The sequence below is a fragment of the Ctenopharyngodon idella genome, chromosome 13, assembly GCF_019924925.1.
Source record: "Ctenopharyngodon idella isolate HZGC_01 chromosome 13, HZGC01, whole genome shotgun sequence".
Classification (NCBI taxonomy): Eukaryota; Metazoa; Chordata; class Actinopteri; order Cypriniformes; family Xenocyprididae; genus Ctenopharyngodon; species Ctenopharyngodon idella.
Genome location: NC_067232.1, coordinates 32,657,438 through 32,680,906, shown reverse-complemented (window position 1 = coordinate 32,680,906; position 23,469 = coordinate 32,657,438). Strand labels below are relative to the sequence as shown.

General features: G+C 37.6%; 1 protein-coding gene across 2 annotated transcripts in view; it reads right to left on the bottom strand.

The window, feature by feature from the left end:
• Window positions 1-23,469, bottom strand: part of arfgef3 (ARFGEF family member 3) — a 58,487-nt gene that overhangs the window by 3,085 nt on the left and 31,933 nt on the right. The window contains exons 18-33 of one of the 2 annotated variants that reach the window (XM_051916176.1): window positions 22,002-22,135; window positions 21,562-21,707; window positions 20,648-20,827; window positions 20,361-20,502; window positions 19,513-19,635; window positions 17,703-17,806; window positions 17,415-17,559; window positions 16,546-16,674; window positions 16,283-16,459; window positions 15,809-15,923; window positions 12,500-12,602; window positions 10,164-10,295; window positions 8,617-8,747; window positions 7,509-7,517; window positions 6,204-6,543; window positions 1,836-2,720 (exon numbers count right to left, since the gene is read on the bottom strand). In XM_051916176.1, the coding sequence (XP_051772136.1) occupies window positions 1,836-2,720; window positions 6,204-6,543; window positions 7,509-7,517; window positions 8,617-8,747; window positions 10,164-10,295; window positions 12,500-12,602; window positions 15,809-15,923; window positions 16,283-16,459; window positions 16,546-16,674; window positions 17,415-17,559; window positions 17,703-17,806; window positions 19,513-19,635; window positions 20,361-20,502; window positions 20,648-20,827; window positions 21,562-21,707; window positions 22,002-22,135 (2,995 nt within the window). The remainder of the gene's footprint in view (window positions 1-1,835; window positions 2,721-6,203; window positions 6,544-7,508; window positions 7,518-8,616; window positions 8,748-10,163; window positions 10,296-12,499; window positions 12,603-15,808; window positions 15,924-16,282; window positions 16,460-16,545; window positions 16,675-17,414; window positions 17,560-17,702; window positions 17,807-19,512; window positions 19,636-20,360; window positions 20,503-20,647; window positions 20,828-21,561; window positions 21,708-22,001; window positions 22,136-23,469) is intronic. The other variant, XM_051916177.1, reaches the window with a different exon arrangement.

The window sequence follows — 23,469 nt, the reverse complement described above, 5'->3', positions numbered from 1 at the left end:
CTTAAATAAGTCTTAGATTTACTTTCATAAAACCTGCAGAAACCCCTAAAGTAGTTATTTTCATTTAAATATTACTATTTAGCTTTAATTCATTATTATTTCTCTTTTAGTCAGTTTAGTATTTAAACTTAAACTTATTTTATTTCATTTAGTTGCCATGGCAACATTTCTAATTTTCATTTAAGTTTAAGTTTCTCATCTAATATTTATATATTATTTTAGCTTTGTTTCAATTAACAAAAATTATTTTTAATAGCTTTAGTTAACAATAACACCACTGGTCGCATCTGGGTTTGTTACATAAAATGGAAGTTATTCTAATTTGTAATCCTGAACCAGAATAACTTCCCCTCCCCCTTGAAGTTCATCTCTTCTCTTCTCTGATGACGAGGGTGGGGCAACCTGTCACTCACATGAGATCCACCAATAGCAAACCACAACCATCCAATCAATTCCCCACAGAAAAAAATGAAGCCCCGCTCTACATTTTTTCTTGTTCAAGAAGCGTTTTACTCGGACAAACGTCACAATAGGGTAGAAAAGACTAGCGCAACTTCCATTTTATGTTGACTTTAATGTCAACTTTGGTAAATGCATTATTCATGATTTTAAAATGATTCATCCACATTGACGTTAGAGGTTTTAGTTTGCTCATGTGATACTGGTAAGTGTACTTCATTTCCGGTCCTGTCTTTCACTCTAAAAAGTAATTCATGGTTGCAAGTTAAAAATTCTCATTTATTGTTATATTTAAACCTTTTAAGTTGCAAACATTATTTTGTAGAGTTCTGTTGACATAATAATATTGATCATAACTTAATATCGTCTGTAATTTAAACTCAAATTTCTGTGTTAATTGGCTTTTTAAAAAAATTAAGTTGTAGTAACGTAATGAATTTGTCTTGATAAAGCAGTGGATTTCTAGTTCCCAGCATGCTTTGCATAGGACTAGAAAATGAGAATAAATGTTGAAATGAAATGTGTTTTTAATGGCTAAATGGTTATATTTTGTCCTGTTTTTAATTGTGTTTATTGCTATGCACTACTTTATTTTATTTCTATAGCCTACAGATTAACTTAATACACTTAAAAATCCAGTTATGGACGACAAGGATAAAATATTTTCAAGTTTTTCAACTTCGAATCTCTTGTTGTCAATTTCTGGCCTCCTAGTGATGGGAAATATGAGCGGGAGTCTACATAGCGTGATTATTTTGACTTTATTTTGTATTTGAACTGCGTGGCTTGGACGCGGCGTCCGTCAAAAATAGACTTGGCGCCTATCTTCAGCGAAGCTGGTGTAAACACAAGCATTGACTAGAGTGGCAGCGATCGACTCCGATGGCCGTGTCGGAGCCGTAACGCGCCGCAGACGTGTGCAGTGTAAATAATGGGGTTAGTGTTTAATGCTGTTATGTTAGACATTTAAAAGAGTTTCTGTAATGTTGAAGTGTTTGTGGTTATCAATGTGCTGAAGAGTACATGAAGGTAAACACTATTGACTCTATAAGCAATGACTGCGCTAATGCCAGTGATGAGTAATATCTTACTTGTTCTTTAAATGTATGTTAATTAAGTTATGTTAGCTTGTGCTATGATAGCTGTGGATTTGAACTGAAATAGAAAAGATTAATTGTTTACAGGGCTACAACTCTGGTAGTTGGAGTGACTTAATTTTTTTGAGTAATCAGCTTAAAAATATGTGTTTATGCTACAAATTATTAAGTTCCTCTAACTCAGTGTAGCTTGTTGTTGGAAAGTAAATTCACTCAAAGTTGTCATAACTCAAAAAAAATGATGCAAACTGTTGCAACACATTATTATTTAGAGTGTACCTGTATCTGTGCCTCAGAGTCTCTGAGTGAGATGTTGTGTGAACTGGCCGTGGAGCCCGATCGAGGTCTCTTCTCTTGCCGCAGTAGCTCGGGCCCCGCGCTGAAGGAGTGACGCATGGGCCCCTGCTCTACTAGTTGCTGGGGCCTCTGGGGTCCTGGGGAGTCCGGGCCACGCAGGGTCACCGCCTCGCCCCTCTTCTCTCCCGGTTTGGCATCTTTGGCATACGTGGTGTGATTGTGCTGCTGCTTGCGTTTCTTGTACTCGATCATAAGCTTGGTGATGGTCTTGTCGGTGGCGATGGTGTACAGCTTGTTTCCCGCACTCTCCCACCATTCCTTCTTACGGGCCCCGTCCCTCCTTTCTCCTCTCAGTTGTGGGAGGGTCGCACTCAACCCACCGGGACTGTGGACCTCCTCTGAGGGTGTCTCGTCAAGGTGCAGGCGGAAGCTGTCCTCTGTGGGTGTCCCGTGGCCCGACAGGCCCCCGGTAGAGGGTGTGGAGGTCTCCGAATTAAAAAGCGGCAAGAAAAAGAGTGGGTCGGCCCGGTGGGTAGGCTGTTCTCCTAGACTACTCTCCAGGTCCAGGTGCATCTGAATGTAGTTGTTGCACAAGTCCATGCAGAGTTTGTGCAGACGTTTGACCAGCCATGCCCAGTCCACGCCGCTGGCGGGCTGCGTGCTCAGAGACGGGATGCGAGTGTGCCACTGCCGCTTCTCACGTGCACGCGGAGGACTCACCTGGGCCATCTCCTCAAAGATATCTTCATCCTCGGAGGAGCACTGCTGTGAAGAGTCAGAGCCGCCCTCCTCTTCCTCACTCAGGATCTTCTTCACCTGCTCCACCGTGATGTTCTCCTGGTTTGTCAGCATTGCACACAGCAAAGCCTAAACACCGGACAGGAAAGCATATTGAGATGGTCCATCATGAACAAAAATATTTACCAGTTAAATCATTCGATTTCATTTTCGCATCCTTACGCTTAAACGTAAACACAAATGAACATAGTAAGGTTTCACACATCTAGAGTGTCAAAACAGCAGCAGCAGCAGAACTGCAACGCCAGAAAAATGTTGGGCTTTCACAGCTTTCTGTTGTGAAAGTAAAAGTGATTACTGTTACTATGCAAAATATCAGAAATTCATAATTCATTAGTACTCATTTATACATATACTATAATATATTACTGTACATTAGAGCTGGGGCAATAAATCGATAGATCGAGAAATGATTCTGGAGATTTTCCGAATCCATCGCGTTTCTCGAATCGATTCTGAGCTTAGTTTTAACAGCAGATGGCACTGCGTGCTTTAGAAACAGCCGTACTCTGCTCTCTTCCAATTCCTTACACACACCACTTCAACCTTTTATAAAATAATTATTCATAAAGTTCAAAAAGGCTGAAGCGAATTACAAGGGTGTTTGCGGTAGGCTGTTTACATTCATCTCACGTCATAAAATCATTCTGAGATACAAGTACATTCTCAGACTCAGCTGAATGCATGAGCGCTCTTCTTCATGAGCATTTGAGCGTGTGGTTCAAAACTAGCCTAGAGCGCCATCTGCTGTTAAATATTAAGCTCAGAATCGATTAGAGAGAAAATCAGGATGCATTTGGAAAATATCCAAATCGATCCACGAATCGCGATACATTGATATATTGACCCAGCCCTACTATACATATATTAATATATACACTGCCCGGCCAAAAAAAAATAAAAAAAATTGCTGTTTGGATTTAAACAGTCAAATGTTTAAGAGTCTATGATTGATCATTATCACAGTATTTATTATGTTTCTAGTATGTTTCTAGCAGTTCTTCTAACCCTAATTGATTTCTTAAACAACCATGTAAGAAGACACATCATGGCCATATTCCAGGATGACAATGTCAAGATTCATCAGGTTCAAATTGTGAAAGAATGGTTGGGAGGGAGGATGAAGAATCATTTTCACACATAAATTGGCACCTCTGAGTCCTCACCTTAAGCATTTGCCTATTTAAATCCAAACAGGGACTTTTTTTTTTCTTTTTTTTTGGCCGGGCAGTGTATACTGTATATACATACATACAGTACTACCGGTCAAGTTTGGAATTAATTTTATGTTTTCGAAAGAAGTCTTCTGCTCATTAAGGCTGTATCTATTTGAACAAAAATACAGTAAAAACAGTAATATTGTGAAATATTTTTTTATAATTTAGAATAAATGTTTTCTATGTGAATATATTGTAAAATGTAATTTATTCATGTGATTAAAGCTGAATTTTCAGCATCATTACTCCAGTCTTCAGTGTCACATGATCCTTCAGAAATCATTCTAATATACTCAAGAAACATTTCTTATTATTACCTTTTTAAAATACATTTACTATGTTGAAAACAGTTTTTGCTGCTTAATATGTTTGTGGAAACTATGATACATTTATTAAATAAAAAGTTCAAAGAACTACTTTTAACATTTGCTAATGTATTTTTGAGAACCTGTTAATTATTGATCATCAATACACACACACACACACACACACACACACATATGTACAGGGGTTGGACAAAATGTGAACACCCATTATTATAAGGTTAATATCATTTGTTGTAGGCTACAGTAAAAAAAAAAAAAAAATACTGATTATCTTTTATATATCTTTGTTGTTTATATTCTCTAGTGTGTATATCAGTGCAGTATAAGTGGTTTTTCAGCAGTGTTTAGTACAAGCCATGAGTGAAATGGGCAAATTGTTAGACGTGCAAAAAGGGCCAATCATTGGCGCCTGTTTAACAAGAACATCTGTAACCTTAACCGCCCAATTGTTGTGTGTTTTAAGAACATCTGTCTTCATGATTATGACTGTGAACACAAAGCATGGCAAGACTTCATCAGGGAAGAAGAATAGAGGGCAAAAACCGAAAGTGAATGACAGGGACCGTTGAACACTAAGGATTGTGTCCAAACAACACAGAACAACTGCGGCAAAGTAATGGCAAATCTCAATATTCACCCTGAAGAGCATGTTTCCACAAAACCTGACCACAGAAAACTTCACAGAGCCAATATCAGTGAAAGAGCTGCAAGTGCTAAAAATCTAATCTCAAAGATGATGTTATGATCATAAAACCTGGACAGCTGGAGCACAAGGATGAACTTCATCATCTGCCTTGGTCAGCTTATATTTATATTTATATTATTAAACTACTGTGGGCAGTTTTGGAGGGAACAGTGAGAAGCAGATTCCCTCCTTCAACATCTCTGAAGCAACTGGCAGATGTTCTGAAAGACTTTCAAAAGTTGTATTAATCTATTGTAATAAAGTTGGAAGCTGTATTAAAGGCAAATTTTGGTAAAACACCTTGTGATGATGAACACATAGGTAATCATCACGTGAACATCAATTCACAGTGTTATTGTGTATATTTATTTATTGGTTATGTTATGATTATGATTTGATATGGGTATAGAGAAAACGTCAATGTCTAGTGTTCAAATTGTTTTGTAGCTGAGTACAAGAAGTGAACAGAGACTTAGGAAGGTTGCATATTTCTTTTATTTTGTACATGTTTATTGTTTAACACATTTCATGGTCTAACTTACCTGTCTGGTCCTGTGTTTGGGAGCATCATGATGACGTGAATATCACCGATTACTCTTAATTAGTGGTTATACCATTTACTGGGACAGAGATTGATTTGAATGCTTTGAAATGGCCATTGTCTTATTTGTAATGTGTATGGGTTATATTTGATCAAAGATAATATTTATGATCATGTTTACATGTTGACATGTGTATGTGATAACACTGTTGCTTTACTAAAGGTGTATTTCTTGTCATGGGTGTTAATCGACCCCTATAGTTGGTAGAATCCGCTAGTGTTCAGCGGGAAGATTGGATATACAAACTTGGTGTTTGGGGGGAAGGGGGCTGGTCGGGCCATGGACATCCAAGGGCTGTTGCTAGTCAAGCCAAATGCTGGATTATGTCTTATTTTGCTGCTCTCAGTATGTGTATGTTTTGTACAGTTTAATTTGAGTACTTTTGTTGGTTTATTTTTATTCATTTGGAACTTTGGGTTGGAGGAGCACGTGTGACGAGACCGCTGTCTGAAATAAAACCACTTGGACTTGAATGATTGCCTAAGTTGTACTCTATTCATTCCATCTTTTCCGGCCTCACGGCAAAAATACATTAAACAACTCAGGTTAGCTGTAAAACCAACAGACACCCGACCACTGGTGGCAGCAGTATTCCGACTAAAGGTGGCAGTGGTTGTAGCAGTTTTCCGACACACCTTAATAAAGAAACATTACCCATTTCCCAGGTGTTCACATTATTTTGTCAAACCACTGCACATACTGAGGTAAGAATGTAACTGTACCTGAAAGTAGATATTGAAGCTCATGGCAGATTGGCGGTATAAGTTAGCAGCTCCACACACCCCTGACACCTTCATGAGCAGATACTTGAGGCCCGGACGGGTGTCAAACTCCCGCGCTGTGCGGTACGAGTCCAGCAGCAGGTCAAAGATGATGGCCAGGTTCTGCATTGAGATGTAGCGGAGGAAGCCTGCGGCTTTTGGCTCTGACACTGCCGTGATTCTGCCCTGGCCCTCAGAGCTCCCAGAACCTTTGACAAACTCTTCTAAGAGGATGTCATACAGGTTCTGCAGGAGTACCTGATGGGACAGCAGACTCACCACCAGAGTCCTGAAGGGAATCCTGCACAGAACAGAATAAAACGATTCATTCAGTTTGATTTAAACAGATTCTTTAGGATCAGAATTTCATTTAGGATCAGGAGTAGTAGTATATGTGTAAAACAGATGTTTTAAACTTTGTAACATAGAATTTAAAGGGTTAGTTCACCCAAAAATGAAAATTATCCCATGATTTATTCACCCTCAAGCCATCCTAGGTGAATATGACTATCTTCTTTCAGACAAACACAATCAGAGTTATATTAAAAAAATATCCTGGCCCTTCCGAGCTTGATAATGGTAGTAAATGGTAACCAACATTTTGAAGCCCAAAAAAGTGCATCCATTCATCTTCTGAAGTGAAGTGATGGGTTTTTGTAAGAAAAATATTCATAGTTACAACTTTATAAACTATAATAACCAGCTTCTGACAAACATCCATACGCAAGTCGACTTACAGCGGAAGAGAAACCTCTGACGCGATGCAAGTCGACTTGTGTAGGCCGTTTGCCGGAAGCTAGTTATTATAGTTAATAAAGTTTTAAATATGGATATTTTTGTCACAAAAAAGCATCGCTTCGCTTCAGAAGGCCTTTATTAACCCCTGGAGTCATGTGGAGTACGTTTATGATGGATAGATGCACTTTTTTGGGCTTCAAAATAGTGAGCGCCATTCTAAAGCTTGGAAGAGCCAGGATATATTTTAACATAACTCAGATTGTGTTCGTCTGACAAAAGATCATATACACTTAGGATAACATGAGAATAAATTATGGGCTAATTTTCATTTTTGGGTGAACTAACTTTAAAAATGAAGTTTCTTTGTTTCTACTCCATGCATACTTTGTATAGAAAAACAAAACAAATGCAGCGTCATGCAGTGTACAACCCTGTTCTGTAAGCAAACAGATCACTTAAAAAGTATTAAACATTACATTAAAATGGAAGTACAGTAAGGCATGCAGATTTTGTTTGCAGTGGCCTTACCCAATTTTTCTGTCAAGCATGCAAAAGAGAATAAGAAAACATACACATGTTACTGTATGATTAAAACATCAGTTCAGTTTTAATCTGTAATTTAACTATTTCATTTTACTTAAAAGGGTCATGAAACCCTAAACCAAATTTTGGATTTTAACAGAGTTGTGTGTGTTGAACATCACAGAAGTATGAGAAAACTAGTTAATTTTAATTTTTGTCTTTGTGTCAACATCACAGAATGTGACGTTTTCTCGTACTATAGTAAGGTGATGACTTATAGGTGTCTCAAAATTATTCATGAGACTGTGTGTCCTTATCCTATGAGAAGATGCCTTAATTATTCACAACAGCATGCGTTGATTTCCTATGACAGGCGCTTCAAACAGTGAGATCGCATACAGTATGAGAGAGATGTATTAATGGATCAAAAATGAGTGTTTATTTTTGCTTTGTAAGAGTTTCTGCCTCGCACAAGTTCTCTTCAAAAACGCAATTCATCCACACTGTGAGTGTAACCGGTCTATACGGCTCTTTAACCAATCAAATGGCTTATAAAAACGCAGCAAAATAAGTCTCAAAAGTTATCAAAGATGCAACGGCGAGTTCAAATATGTATTCGATGCAGAGAACAAAATGTGAATGGTTGTGCATTTATTTGTGCATTAAATTATAGTGTATATTGTGTTGCATCTAATGGTAATTTGCAGCGTGCATTTGTGGGAAGCTTTGATGCTTTTAATGAGAGCAAAATCAGATTCAGAAGCCGTATCTGTGTTGTCAGTCTCCCCTCATCCCCCTCCACTCCACAGCTTAACCACGCCCACTTCTGTAGCATTTTTCTGAACTGTGGTGAGAACTGACTGCTGCTGAAACAGGGTTTCATGACGCTTTAACATTTTATATTGGAGGTTATAAAACTTGGCTCTTTAATATCTGGTCTATGGATTAATTTTACGAATCAGTCACTGAAACCAATATTGATGAACCACTAAACTGAATATTGGGAGTGACGCGTCCCCTCACGTTCTTGCAGTTCTGTATCACGTCATGATATATACACTGCTATTAAAATAATAAATATCATCAGTCTGAGTTTAAATGTCCATCCTCTCACCTCTTCTGAGCTTGACCATTGGACTGCTGATCAGCAGGAAGCTCAATAATCAGCACACAGGACTGAGCATGCTCAAACCCTTCCTTGCTGCTCGGGGTTTTAGGTGAGCACTGTGTATCTAGCATGAAGACCTGGAAGAAGAAAAAAATAATCCAACCATTATAAACAATGGATTATACACACAATAATTAAAGAGCCCATATTATGCTTTTTTACAAAGTCTTGATGATGTTTTTGGTCTCTACTAGCACAGGTTTTCCTGCTTGAATGTTCATTATTTTCCTCATATTCTCCATTGTTGCAGCTCCTCTCTTCCCAGTCTGTCAGTAACGCTCTGTTTAGTTCCTGTCTATATGAAGCCCCTCCTTCTGAAAAGCACAATGTGCTCTGATTGGTCGGCTAAAGCAGTGTGTTGTGATTGGTGTTTGGGAAATGTCCCGCCCCTTACCATAACCGCCAGTTTCAACACACTACTAACTAACTCAACCAGGCCCCGCCCCTTTATTCTGCGTATGAATTATTTAAATAAGGAATATTGTGAAGAAAACTCAAGACTGCAATGGAGGCGTTTCAGGGTGTTCAGAAACACTGACACTGATATAGAGAAGAACTCCTGCTGGAGAGACTTTGTGCTTTGGAACTTTGCAGAGATTTTTCATGCTCAACAACAACAACATTACACAGATGAACATTAAAAAAACATAATGGTCGTCTTTAATGCAATATGCTACATGAGGCTGTGCATTACACTGACTTCACCATGAGTAAAGCAGGGCTGCAACTGAAATTTACATTAAGCTGTACACTACCCCTCAAAATAGTTTAGTGGTCAACCACTACAGGGTTTTCAACTGGCAGATTACAACATTTTAACCTTTGGTCTCATCACAATCTTGAAAATTCAGTTACATCCTTGGGTTGTTGGGCACAACAAGCAAAGCGCGCATGGCAACATGTGATTTATCGCTTTAATAAAACACCAGCTACTCTAATGCTACAGAAATAATTTAATATTTTGCTTCAAGATAATGAAGCCTACTGTATTGTCAGGAACATTCTTTGCATTGTGGCATTTTCATGACTACTTTTAGTACTATTTATTTCTATAGTATAATAAAATATAGTATAGTATAATATTTTCAATGGCAGTGTTGATTCTTGTTCTCACTGAATGTGTGCAGAGCAATATTGTTTTCCAAAGGATTATTTTTTCCAAGGTTTAAGTGTCTTTTGGGGCCCTTAACATACATGTAACACATACAGCAGACTTTGAAATTGTCCAATAAATTTATAACTGAAATGATTGATTCCTGATTGAAGAAATTTTTGCTGTTTTCCTGTTTACTGCTTTGAATCAATCGCTATTGTTTAAAGCGCTATATAAATAAACTTGACTTGTCTTCAAATGTGGCTCATCAAAGCAGATTTTAAAGCCAGAACTATCCATTTTTATACCTGTAGCTTTATTTTCTGACAGTATCAGTATGTTCTAGCAGTTTGAGTTGGTCACTCTACAGGTGTAAATGAGGTGAGGTGCGCGGATGTACCTGTTGAGCCATGGCCCGGATCCTCATGTACTCGGCCTCTGCTGAAGGGGAGTGTGACGGGGCCGCTACTTTCACTTCACACGCATCTCCTGTGAAACTGTCCGAACCGCTCCGGAAACAAGCCAGCAGATTCTACCAGAGAGAAGAGAAGGGATTTAGGAAACAATAACAAAGAAAGACTTGTCTCTTCATGATTTTATAACACTTTTTTTATTAAAAGGGAATGTATGTATATAAATACACACACACACACACACACATACATTACGCTTAATTCAAATATTATTGCAAATTTGTTAAAGATTTTGTAAGCATATTGTGCAGTTGTGCTTGGAGTCAATTGGTTTATTTGTGATGGCAACACAATGAATCATGCCAAATTGTGCGACATCATTTTTGGCCATGCTGTCATACAAAAAAGTTATGAACACATGCAAAAATAAGAGAACTAACAAAATTTTAATAATTGATTATATTGTAGTAAATTTTTTGCTTTTTCCTGTGAACTTTTTAGTTTTTCATAGTGAAATAAAACCTGTAGCTGTAGTTTGCCTTCTTTTGCCAAATAAATACTTTAACCTAGTTTAGTGTTTTGTTCTTCCCTCATTTTGAAAATATTAAAACAAATATAAAATATTTTCCACATATTTTAATGGCTTAATTGAACTTGTAGAGTCATTAAAAACAAATATCCCCTCTGGACATCACTTTTGGCCAATACTGTATATTATATATTAAATACATATAAATTAAATACATTTCTTCTTTTTTGTTTTCCCACTTTTTGGATGCAACTTGCAGAGCAAATAAAACTTGCACTGGTTTATACACACACGTGATACATTAATCCTCTCCCCGTTAAAAACGCTGTACAGAGCAAGCTCTTTAAGTGCTTGCATGAATAAAGCTCTTGCACGTCAGTACTCTGTGCTTGACCTATATCAACATTTCTTATAGCAGCAGTTATATAACTGCAAAAGAGCATCAGCATGTAAGCAGGATATGTGTGTAAGTGAAAGTCTTAGTGAAACTATGAAAGGAAAACCTTTCATTCAGTACACCAGATAGGTCTAGGGTTGGATGATATAGCTTCAGCCTTTTGCCAATATTCAATGTAAACGTATTAGTTTTAATATGGCTTAAAAGGTGAATGAGCTGAACCATCATTTTAACCACAAAGCCATTGTAGTCAAGTAGATTCCCAATGTTTACAGCATGAATGAACTGATTCTTGGAAATGAATCAATCCCCCTCTGTCTTTGATCCTTTTCACTGTTTTAAGGTCTATAATTTTTCTGCCATCTGCAGCCCCAAATGAAATGCAAAAAATAATTAAATAAAAATTTCATCATTGTTTGATGCAATGTTGTTTTTGAAGCAAAACAATGGCTTACTGGCATAGTCTTTAGGAAACTTAATTGCCAAATAAAAAGGAAAATTATTACAATCTAAAGTCTCATTATCACAAAGCATTAAGTTTACACATGTGTATTCAAATTACTGACAGTAGCACCATTTTACTTCTTTCCAGAAAATAGCACAACACTAATCCTCAAAGAAGATTACTCCCTGGATATTAGTTGAGACAGCAAAGACCACATGTGGCCGAAAACTAAGCATGAAGTCTCATCTATTGTCGTAAACAACGACAGAACATGTGTTTAAAAATACTGTGACAATGAATTTTCATGTTCAAAACGATGTAGCTGGCATGTGATTTTACGGAGGCAAAACTTTCCATTACTCTTGTTTTCATTTGTACTCATTGTTTTCATTTTCGTCAGCTTAGAAACAGCTTGTGTGAACCTCAGGGTGCTCACAAAGTCTAGACGCCTGAGAGGCTGATGTAGAGAGCTCAAGAAACGGTTTAGTTTATAGCTTATGGACCATTCTTAATTTTTCACTTTTAACTTCATGAATAGTCATGACAGATAAACTGGTTAGTGGTTAACAGGTAGTTCTGCTAGGCATGCAGAATATATCAGTGAACAACACACTCACTCATCGGCAAATGTAAGACCTCTTAAAAAGATAATTAAGACATTTGTTACACCATTTAAGATATTTAAGACTTTTTACAGCCTTAAATTTCTCCTGGTGTCAAACTCAGCTCCTGGAGGGCCACAACCCAGCTCCAACACACATACCTGTAGCTTTCTAATAAGCCTGAAGGAGCTTAACTCTGCAGGTCTGAGAGTTTGACACCCCTGCCTTAGCAGCTGTTTCCACGAAAATGATTTTGCACTGACACTGGTTACAAAGAACAGCTTTTTGTCAAAGCTCATGCAAGATGTTTGGACAGTGGAGGCTTCAGTAAATGTTATAATGACAGTCACCTTCACAGGCTCCAGGGTAGCTGAGAAAGCGTCCTGCAGGGCACAGCATGCTAACCGCCACATCTCCTCAGTGAAGACAGGCCCTGCTGTTACCAGAACATACCTGGAAATCAAACATAACACATCAAAACTTATTATGTCCACTGCTACTATACTGGAGACATAATAAACTAATCTAATCATATTTTGCAGCATAAATTCAAATTCAAGCCTTCTTTCATTCCTGAATTTTTATCTTGAAAATAACCTGATAAGCACCTGAGTATGGAGTTAATATTGTGCCATAATTAAACAAACAAATCCAGCATTTTGCAAACAAACACAATCTGCTTTGCAAAGGAAAACTCGACTCACAAACAAACAAAGTGATGTGCAAATACAAGGTCAGTTTGAGCGAAAATGCAGAGGAGTAACAAATATATGTATTGTGTTTTACAAATATAAATAAATGAGTCTACATCATATTTCACAAATAAATACAAATCATCCTACAAATGACATGTGACCTTTGAACAAATACCAAATCTAGTGCATACAACACACACCTGTCTGTTACGATTGTAAGACACTTGCCTTTTTCTGAGATCTCTCGGCTTGATTTTCTCACAAATGCAGTTGAGCAACTTCCTCTTCCAAAACAGCAGATGGCGCTTTGCTATGGGTCAATTTACACTAGTCTCCTGAGAGAAGCCCCAAAACATGCGTTTATAATAATAATAATAAACTTTGTTTTATAGTGCCTTTAAAAGTTGCACCTCAAAGCGCTTTACAAGAACATACAAATAAAATACAATGGAATAGGAGAAATAAAAGATAGAAACATACATCAGAACACCTTTCAAGACATTCATAGTTATATATAAAACAAAATAATCATGTAAAGAAAAAAGTTTACAAGGCGTTTACAGCTGACGAAAATGAGTGGTGAACAGGTGAGTGGGGCGTTTCTCAATACCAAGTACGCAAAGTTTGGTAATTCTACATTATCTGCAAAATGCAACAGCAGCAATCTTGATAACATCACTCGACTCGCTCTGGCTACTCCGGTTATCTCTGTATGTATAACCGCCAGAAACATGTTATACAAAACATGTTTTAAAACACCAATCTGCCTCTTTTCATTTTCATTTAAACATATTAATAATAGCCACACAAATTTGGTTCAGGCAACGCTTACATTGATTATCTTCACTGCATGTACAGTACCGGTCAAAAGTTTGTAAACATTAAGGTTTTTTGAATGTTTTGAATGTAGTCTCTTAATCTCACCAAGGCTGTATTTATTTGATCAAAAATACAGTAAAAACAGTAATACTGTGAAATATTGCAAATTAACTGGTTTCTGTTGTAACTTATTCCTGTGATCAAAGCTGAATTTTCAGCATCATTACTGCAGTCTTCAGTGTCACATGATCCTTCAGAAATCATCATACCTGTTCACCACTTATTTTCATCAGCTGAAAACTTCAAGTAAACTTTTTTTCAGGTTAGCCTATATGTAATATATATACAGTAGTCAACATTTGAAGTGGATCAAAACTTGAATTTGAAGTGGACCTTGTTCATAGGACAACTTTGATTAACTTTTTTGATCCACTTTAAATGTTGACTATTGTATATATATATACACATACACACACACACATATATATATATATATATATATATATATGTTTTGAAATGTGTTTGGATGCATGTTTCTATCTTTTATTTCCCCTATTCCATTGTATTTGTATGTTCTTGTAAAGCGCTTTGAGGTGCAACTTTTAAAGGCACTATAAAACAAAGTTTATTATTATTATTATTATTGTTATTATTATTATAAACGCATGTTTCGGGCTTCTGTTGAGAAACTAGTGTAAATTGACCTATAGAAAAGCGCCATCTGCTGTTTTGGAAGAGGAAGTTGCTTAACTGCATTTGTGAGAAAATCAAGCTGAGAGATCTCATAAAAAGGCAAGTGTCAAACAAACACGATCTGCTTTGCAAAGGAAAACTCGACTCACAAACAAACAAAGTGATGTGCAAATACAAGGTCAGTTTGAGCGAAAATGCAGAGGAGTCAAATATATGTATTGTGTTTTACAAATATAAATAAATGAGTCTACATCATATTTCACAAATAAATACAAATCATCCTACAAATGACATGTGACCTTTGAACAAATACCAAATCTAGTGCATACAAACGCACACCTGTCTGTTACGATTGTAAGACACTTGCCTTTTTATGAGATCTCTCGGCTTGATTTTCTCACAAATGCAGTTGAGCAACTTCCTCTTCCAAAACAGCAGATGGCGCTTTGCTCTGGGTCAATTTACACTAGTCTCCTGAGAGAAGCCCCGAAACATGCGTTTATAATAATAATAATAATAATAATAATAATAATAAGTGTCTTACAATCTTACAATCTTACAAGTGTCTTACAATCGTAACAGACAGGTGTGTGTTTGCATGCACTAGATTTGGTATTTGTTCAAACGTTACATGCCATTTGTAGGATGATTTGTATTTATTTGTGAAATATGATGTAGACTCATTTATTTATATTTGTAAAACACAATACATATATTTGTGACTCCTCTGCGTTTTCGCTCAAATCGACGATTGTATTTGCACATCACTTTCTGTTTGTTTGCGAGTCGAGTTTTCCTTTGCAAAGCAGATCGTGTTTGTTTGCAAAATGCTGGATTTGTTTGTTTAATTATGGCACAATATTAACTCCATACCTGAGATACACAGTGATTGTCACATGGTAGAGTGGACTCAAAATTGATTTGATGAGTAGAGTTTGACATCAGCATGTTAAGCTAATGATGCTTGGTGGACATTTCATCCATCACCTTGGATGGATTTTCTCACTGAGCTTGCAAGGTATTTTAAGATGCTGCCTTACAATTTGTCCAAAAGAATAATCATGCTGTCTAACATTTTGAACAACCTTTGCATCAAGAGCTTGCCTACAATGCTGCAGTTCAATATGTTTTGGAACACACACACACACACACACACACACACACACACACACACACACACACACGTTTGTTTTTGTGAATTGTGAGGACATTCCATAGGCGTAATAGTTTTTATACTGTACAAACCGTATTTTCTATCCCTACACTACCCCTACCCCTAAACCTACCCATCACATTTATAAGCCTTTTGAAAAATGGGGACATGGGGTAATGTCCTCATAAGTCACCCTCTCCTTGTAATACCTACGTCATACCCATGTCATTATACAAATTTGTGTCCTGATATGTCACAAAAACACACACACATACACACACAAACACACACACACACACCTAATACAGGAGCAGCCCACTCTGGAAATGGTCTCGGCTGGTTCTGCCACACAGGACACCAGCAGTTTGAAGAGATCTTTCAGCATCAGGTTAATCAGATTCTCATAGCCAATATCTACAAAAACATAAAGTCATACAATTTATATTCACATACACACACATCCTAATTTCACACTTCAAAGTCATCACCAACTTAACCCTCCTGTTACATGTAAATTTCAGCAATGTTTTTGTGTGGGGTCAAAACTCTGTAACACAATATGAACATGTTTAAATACAATTAGCATATTTTTAAGAGATGTCAAAGCTGTTTTGACCCCAGATATTACAGGAGGTTTAAAACTCCTGCACATATCTGTATTAAATATCATGGCACATATTGCACACATCAGGTAGTAGGCTGAATATCATGAAATTGAAATAAGACTCTATATAAACATATATGAACTGTAATTATTGATTTGAGAGTTTTACCTGAATGGATGAAGCTGTGAATATGTTCCACCACCAGTTCACAGGACAGTCCGATGGCATGCTTGAAGTTTGCCGCAGCGATGTCCCAGTACGAGTGGTCGCCATGGCTTCGTTGTAGCCACAGTGACATGACAGGGAGAAGGAGCTGGATGACAGAGAAGATGGCAAAGCCAGGCCCTATGGAGGAGGAAGATGACTGTATGGGTTTGTTTTTGTATCTGCAGCAGTGTGATTGTGACTAGTGTTATTCACAGGTGTCTGACCTGGTATCTTGGTGACCTCACGCAGAAGTTCAAACAGTAGCTCAAGTGTAGGTGGCTGATGCTGACGAGGACAGTTTGACACGGCTGCCGTTAGCTGCTCCAACAGAAGAATCCACACCTGGATCAGACCTGCACATACAAACCAACCACCTTTATGCACCAGTAATACAATGCAAGGTAAGATCTAAGAAATTGTTAGTAGATAATGAGGTAACACTTTACAATAAGGTCTCGTTTGTTAACATTAGTTAATGCATTAACCAACATGAACTAACAGTTGTCACAAATTTTCTCTAATATACATTACAGCATCAGCTCTTTTCTCACAGTGTCTGAAATGGTTCAATAAAGGATTCAGTCTCTCTAAACCCCGCCTTTCCAAAAGAGACGACTCTGCTCTGATTGGTCAGATGGCCCAGTCTGTTGTGATTGGCCGACCACTTTCAGCATGTATTGGAAACTAAAGCCCATTACCATATCTGAATTTCAGCTCTTCCTCAGCACTTGATACACAGTGGTACCAACATAACTCTGGCGTTGGTTTTACCGTATCAATTCCAACACGAGTCTTCATCCCTTGGAAGTGCATGCAAAGTGGATTTGCTTTGGCAGCAGAAAACAGCATTTAAAGTGCATATAAATGCATAAACTCCATTTATATGCACTTTGATCTTTGAAACTTTGCGGACATTTTACAATCACAAACAGCTGCTATAGTACACACTACATGAAATGTAATATCCGAAAAAGCATAATAGGGGCACTTTAAATTCCTAAACCTACACTTCACCATATACTGCAAGTCAATCCGTATCATTTGTGCTATCTTGATATGAATGATACCTCAAACATTAGGTAAAATAAATCACCTGTATCATCGTCAAACTCTGCTAAAACACAGTCCATGCCATCCTCGCTGCTCACGGATCTCTCCTGAGCTCTCATTGGGAGGCTGGCCAGCCGCGCACCCAAGAAAACCGGCTTGGATGGCATCTTATAGATTTTGGCAAGCAGCTGCAAAATAATTCATAATAAACACCAAACTACTTGTGATTCTTTTCGTATGCAAAACTCGTTCTTTGACCCAAATCCACATTACAAAAACATTTGAAAGTGTGTAAATCGTTTATGGACAGAAATCCGTTCATCTTGCCCACCTGTGAACATTTCCTCAAATAGTCCAGGGCAGGCAGGCACAGATCTGTTGAGCTGTATCCACTGACATGAACACAGTCACCAATCTCCTTATAGTCCACTTCTCCTACAAATAATCACACAGCAAGTCTAATTTATACTATATAGAGACTGATAATCAGTTTGAGCTCTATTTTATTTACCCATATTCACATTTTTCTACTTAATCAGATATGTCTGCATCAAAAATTAGGACTAAAACAATAATTAAACATTGGTTCTGCATATTGTGTATATGTTGTGTATATGTTATCGGAAAAAAAATCAGTATCCCTTGTAAAGAAAAAAGTTGAAGTTGAACAATATCTAATATAAAGTGCAATTCTAATTTGAAGGTGCAATATGTAAAATTTTCTGTCCGCTAGAGGTCTATTCAAAACAAAGGCGTAGCTTGATGATGCCAAGTTTGAGCGCGGAATCTTGGGACATGTGGTCTTCACCTCAACGGATGGTTGAAAAGAATAGGGATAGGACTCGGGAAAAAGTCATGTTCATGGATGAGATTATTAACGTTATTGTAGTATGAAGCAGAGCAGGACCAAGTGTTGTGGGAGCTGAACGAGGCCGCTGGAGCGATTGTGCAACACACGCATCACAAGCAGTGGGACTTTTATTATGCCACAGTCACCGGCGCCGCTTCCGCTTTTCCGGTCATGAGTATGAGGTAACGCAGCTCTGTTTATCATATTAGTTACATTTGAGAGTGTTGAAAATGATGTTATAACGTTATTCTGTGCGTTCGCTCGGTGGCTGCTGTGAGACACTTGTTACCGTGCGTTCACACTCCGAACTCCGGAGAGAGCGGCGCGGCGCGTCTTGGACGGTGAGAGCGTCGAGGAGAGTTGAAGTCAGGTCAACTTTATGGTAATGAGCTATGACGCGGTTCAGCAGCAACCAATCGGAATGTAGAGGTCCTCGCTTGAGAGGATACCGATTGTTTGCCACAACTTGTCATTTACATTGACCCTCCTGTCAGTGGCATTTCGAACGCACTGTACAGTGTTGTTGGCAGGGCAGCCAAGGCGCATTTTGAGGCTCTTGCCGGCGGCAGTGTGAACGCATGGTTACACACTGCAGTACGTTAAGCTAAATCGACTTTAGAATATCATAATAATAATTGCTGGATGGCTTGTGTTGATACATGGCATGGAATTAATTTTAAAACGCATTGTATGATGGAGAAAATGCTGTATTACTGTTACTAAAAATGAAGCTGCATCTGATTATGCTATGTTAGCTACTTGACAAAATAGTGTTTTTCTCTGAGGGCTGGTAAATCATGGTACTCGCACAAAAAAAAAAAAAAAAAAAAAAAAAAAATCAAGAAAATTATATTTAAACAATAAGACTAACCATGTTGAGCTATATAACAACAATTAGTTTTCTGTCTATATATTCTGTCAAATATATCAAAACAGTTTTTCCCTTGTCTATTAAAATGTAATATATTAAAGCTTCATTGGTGTTTCCATGGTTTCTACAAAATAAAACCGGAAACCGAGGGTAACGCGGGTATGACGCAATTGATAGGCGACTCCTCACATGTCCCGGAGCATTGGTTAAAACTGCTATTTTCTCAAGATTTACAAATAGTTGGAAACATTTGGCATATTGTAAGTACTCAAGTGAACAAAATATATAACACTGGCCTAGTGGTTTTTGGATATTTTACTGCAAAATTCTTACATATTGCACCTTTAAAGTGAACAATTAACTGGAAATCAATAGAAGCAAAACACACTGTGGTTGATATTGTTTAAAAGAGCAGCTCACCTAAACCTTTCACAAACTTCATAAGGCACATGATGTAGTCAGTGGCCGCGTTGGCAAACACCTGAATGTTGTCTGTGTTGATGAAGGCTTCAAAGACATCAAACACGGGTGCCTGTGACTTCCCTGTATATATGAAGAATGAAGCAGGAATGCATTTCAGATTGATTCACGGTTGATTTTTCTCGTTCGTTGTGACAAACTCCCACTCCATATATGCGCCACAGTTGCCGGAGCTATTTTTCTGACATGACAAGCATGGCGAATGACTTATGTATGCTCTAAAATATTAATCATTATTATAGGTTTATCAAAGTGTATTTGGGTAAAGAATTGGTTTAGAAGATGACTTTTTATGAACAACATTTATCAAAAACCAAACTACATAGTAAAGTTTCTTCCTGGATAAGCTGTGTTTGAAGTTGAACCCGTAACCATGAAGTCTATATTACTGCGCTGCTATTGCTGTGTTGCTTTGCAATCATAAGCCTACAATTATGCTAATGAGCAAGATTACTTGGTGAAATAATTGTCTGTTCAATTAATATTATAAATAAATGTAATTATTGAACTATCTTTTTAGATGTATGATTTGTTGTTTTCGTCTAAATGTGCTGTAGAAATAGGCATGATGACTCCTTTATCCTAACGCTGTTATTGATGCTCATTGCTATAAAAGCAATAATGAGAGGCTGTGCACTACAGTTAAAGGGGGTTACAAGAACAAGTGTGCATACAAGAACATTGTTAGGTAAATGCATGTTCTGAATTAATGCAGGATATATGAAAATAATCAGAGAAAAAACAGATTCTTTGCACAAATAAGTAACAATAAAGTAAACTTCACAGACCCATAGAATATTCTCCTATCAGGTAATCCTTCACATCTGTTTTGTTTCCATGCACAGTTCGGAGAGCACTGAACAGCGGCCTCCAGCCGGACTGGATCTGAGCTGAACACATCTCCACCAGCTCTCCAATGGATGTTATCACCTGTATACCATAACAGACAGATGCATGAGACGCTGCAATTAACCCACTGTAGGGTTTACTACAAGCAGAACATGAAGCACTGTTGAACAAGGGTTTGATTAATCCATCCTTCAGCTTGGCCGTGTGATTTGTCAGAATGTCAGACCTGATCTTGGACGTCTTCGTCGCAGAGCTCCAGCTGCATGATGTGCTCAAAAGGTCTGAAGAGAGCTTCATTAAAATGAAAGTGTGGCAGCTCTGCCCAGCTGCTCAGAACCTCCATCAGAACATCATGGATGAAGGACACGGCCTTCTGGGATACGTGCCGCTCCTTATGACAGGCCGCCTGTGGGGAAAAGGTCAAAAAAAGGGCTGATATTTGAAGTCCTGAACTATATATATATATATATATATATATATATATATATATATATATATATATTACTGCTGTCAATCAATTAAAAAAAAAAAAACTAATTAAAATCACACATTTTTCCGTAATTAATCACACCTAACATTAAATTTTTAATATATTTTTATATTGTAATAATTTCACAATCTCCAAATTAATGTAGAAACAACATAAAGGCAGTATATTTAAAATATTTGATCTAACAGGTAGGAAATATCCAGAATCAAAGCCGCTATCAAACACTTCACAGTACCGCACCACATTCTCTTTTGTGTCTTGTCACGCTTGAATGGTTTAAAAGCATTTGCATGAATAAGAGCGTGATCATATAATGTAACGCTAGCAAATGATGATGGAAAAAATTATGACTTCCTAAAAAGTAACTAATTGTGTTACTTTATATATATATATATATATATATATTTATATAAACTATTAAAGGGTTAGTTCACCTGTTTCAAAACACTGCTTCATTAAGCTTCGGAGCGTTATGAATCTTTTGTGTCGAATCATGATTCGGATCGCGTGTCAATATTTTTTCTTTTTCGATAATCTGTTACACTCTGATGTAAGTCACAATATGGAAAAAAGTATCTGATGCCACTTCTGTTTCATCACAAATTTAAGGATGTATTAGCCACACAAGTTTTTTTTGTTTAGTTTCATACCTCCACCAGGTGGGGCGCCACCACACTCCAGGCTCTCATCATGTGCAGCAGTGGTCTACTCTTGTTCTTCACAATGCGAAGCATGGCCTCTCCCAGCCGGAAGAGGTGGAGGGCGCTGCGCTTGTCCTGGGTTGACTTTGCCTCCCCTTTAATGAAAACACAATGAGGTGAAGGAAAAAAGGGGTTTTAATTAAAACTCCTAAAAAAGTCTAAGGTGCATGACCAAAATCTAGAACTTGTCTGAATACTGTTCTGAAAACCCTGATTTTTTCTGACTTCATGATTTTATAGCAATAAACATAAAAAAACAACAAAAAAAAAAAACATAAAAATAAATGATATTGATAAAACAAAAAATGGCAGCACAGAGTTGCATGTAACAGCATTGCAAATTTAGGCTAAATTAAGGTATTTCTGTGTATTCAATATTTTTTGGGTACCTGGCATGGCTAAGGAATAGTCTCCGGTTTCTGTGACCGAATCAAAGAGTTGCGACTGTGAGGCTTTTCTGAGCTGATGCAGGAATCCCACAAGACCCACTAGGTTGAGTTTACTGACGGCATCCTCAAACAACCTGCAGGACATACACAACAATTACATGTTAAACATGCAAAAATAAACAGACATATACAACGTGGCATATAACACCACTGCGAAATGAAGAGTTCTAGTCTTGGATACTGATCACTCAATACATTGTTACAGCCATGGTAAAATTCACTATATACATGCTGCATAGATCATATTACAATAATTGTAATTGTGAGTTTCCATTTTGTAGAAAATGTTCACATCTGTGTCAAACTAATTTTACAGTTTATATAAATTTGATAAGAAACTAAAACTTGCTTGGTTTCTGAAGTGGATCCACTGGGCTGTTCATTCTAGAAATATCTGTCAGTGGCCGTCTTATTGTCCAGCACAGAGTCAAATCACTTATTTAACAAAGCTTAACTGATCACTAGGAAGTGGTAAACAAATAGACTTTGCAATTTAATGGGTTTTCCTCAGTATGAGATACTGAACATCCTACAGTATATTTCTTAAAGGGGACCTATAAAGCCCTTTTACAAGATGTAATATAAGTCTCTGGTGTCCCCAGAATGTGTCTGTGAAGTTTCAGCTCAAAATACCTCACAGATCATTTATTATAGCTTGTCAAATTTGCCCCTATTTGGGTGTGAGCAGAAACACACCGTTTTTGTGTGTGTCCCTTTAAATGCAAATGAGCTGCTGCTCCTGGCCCCCTTTCCAGAAGAGGGCGGAGCTTTAACAGCTCACGCTTCTGTTGCTCAACAACAACAAAGCTGGAGAATCTCATGCAGCCAAAATGAGGATTGTCAGTAACGGTGTTCAGCCTTACATTGTTCAAACCGGAGTCGACACTGATGGAGAGACTCAGGAAGAAGTTACAACTTTTAGAATGAAACTGGACGTTTCTGAACGGTTAGTGGATAAATTTATGTAGTTGCTGTGGAGTTGATTCAACTCATCGACTAGCATGTGCCGTCATGTTAATCTTTAGTGCAAATCCAGTGTTGAATTGACCCTCGTTTGTGAAGCAGTCCGGCGTAAAATGACAGCAACACTCTACTACAACAACTCTTCCTCTTCTCTAAAGCAGCCCAACATGGCCTCACCCCCTTTGTTGTGTGTTCTCGGGGGTGGGGTTTATGTAAATTTTAGGGTTAGTGATGTCACCAACCCGGGAAGAAGCTCGTTGTAGTCCCTGTATGTTCAAACAGCAACATTACACACTAACTAAAGTTAAAAAAGTGAAATCATAATCAAAGACCCCTTTAATCCTTCTTTTAAAGGCTTTATGCAACTTATTCAATTGTAGCCTTCACAATGTAATTTCTACAACATATAAAAAGGAAGTTACAAGCTCTGCAAAGTGTTGAACTT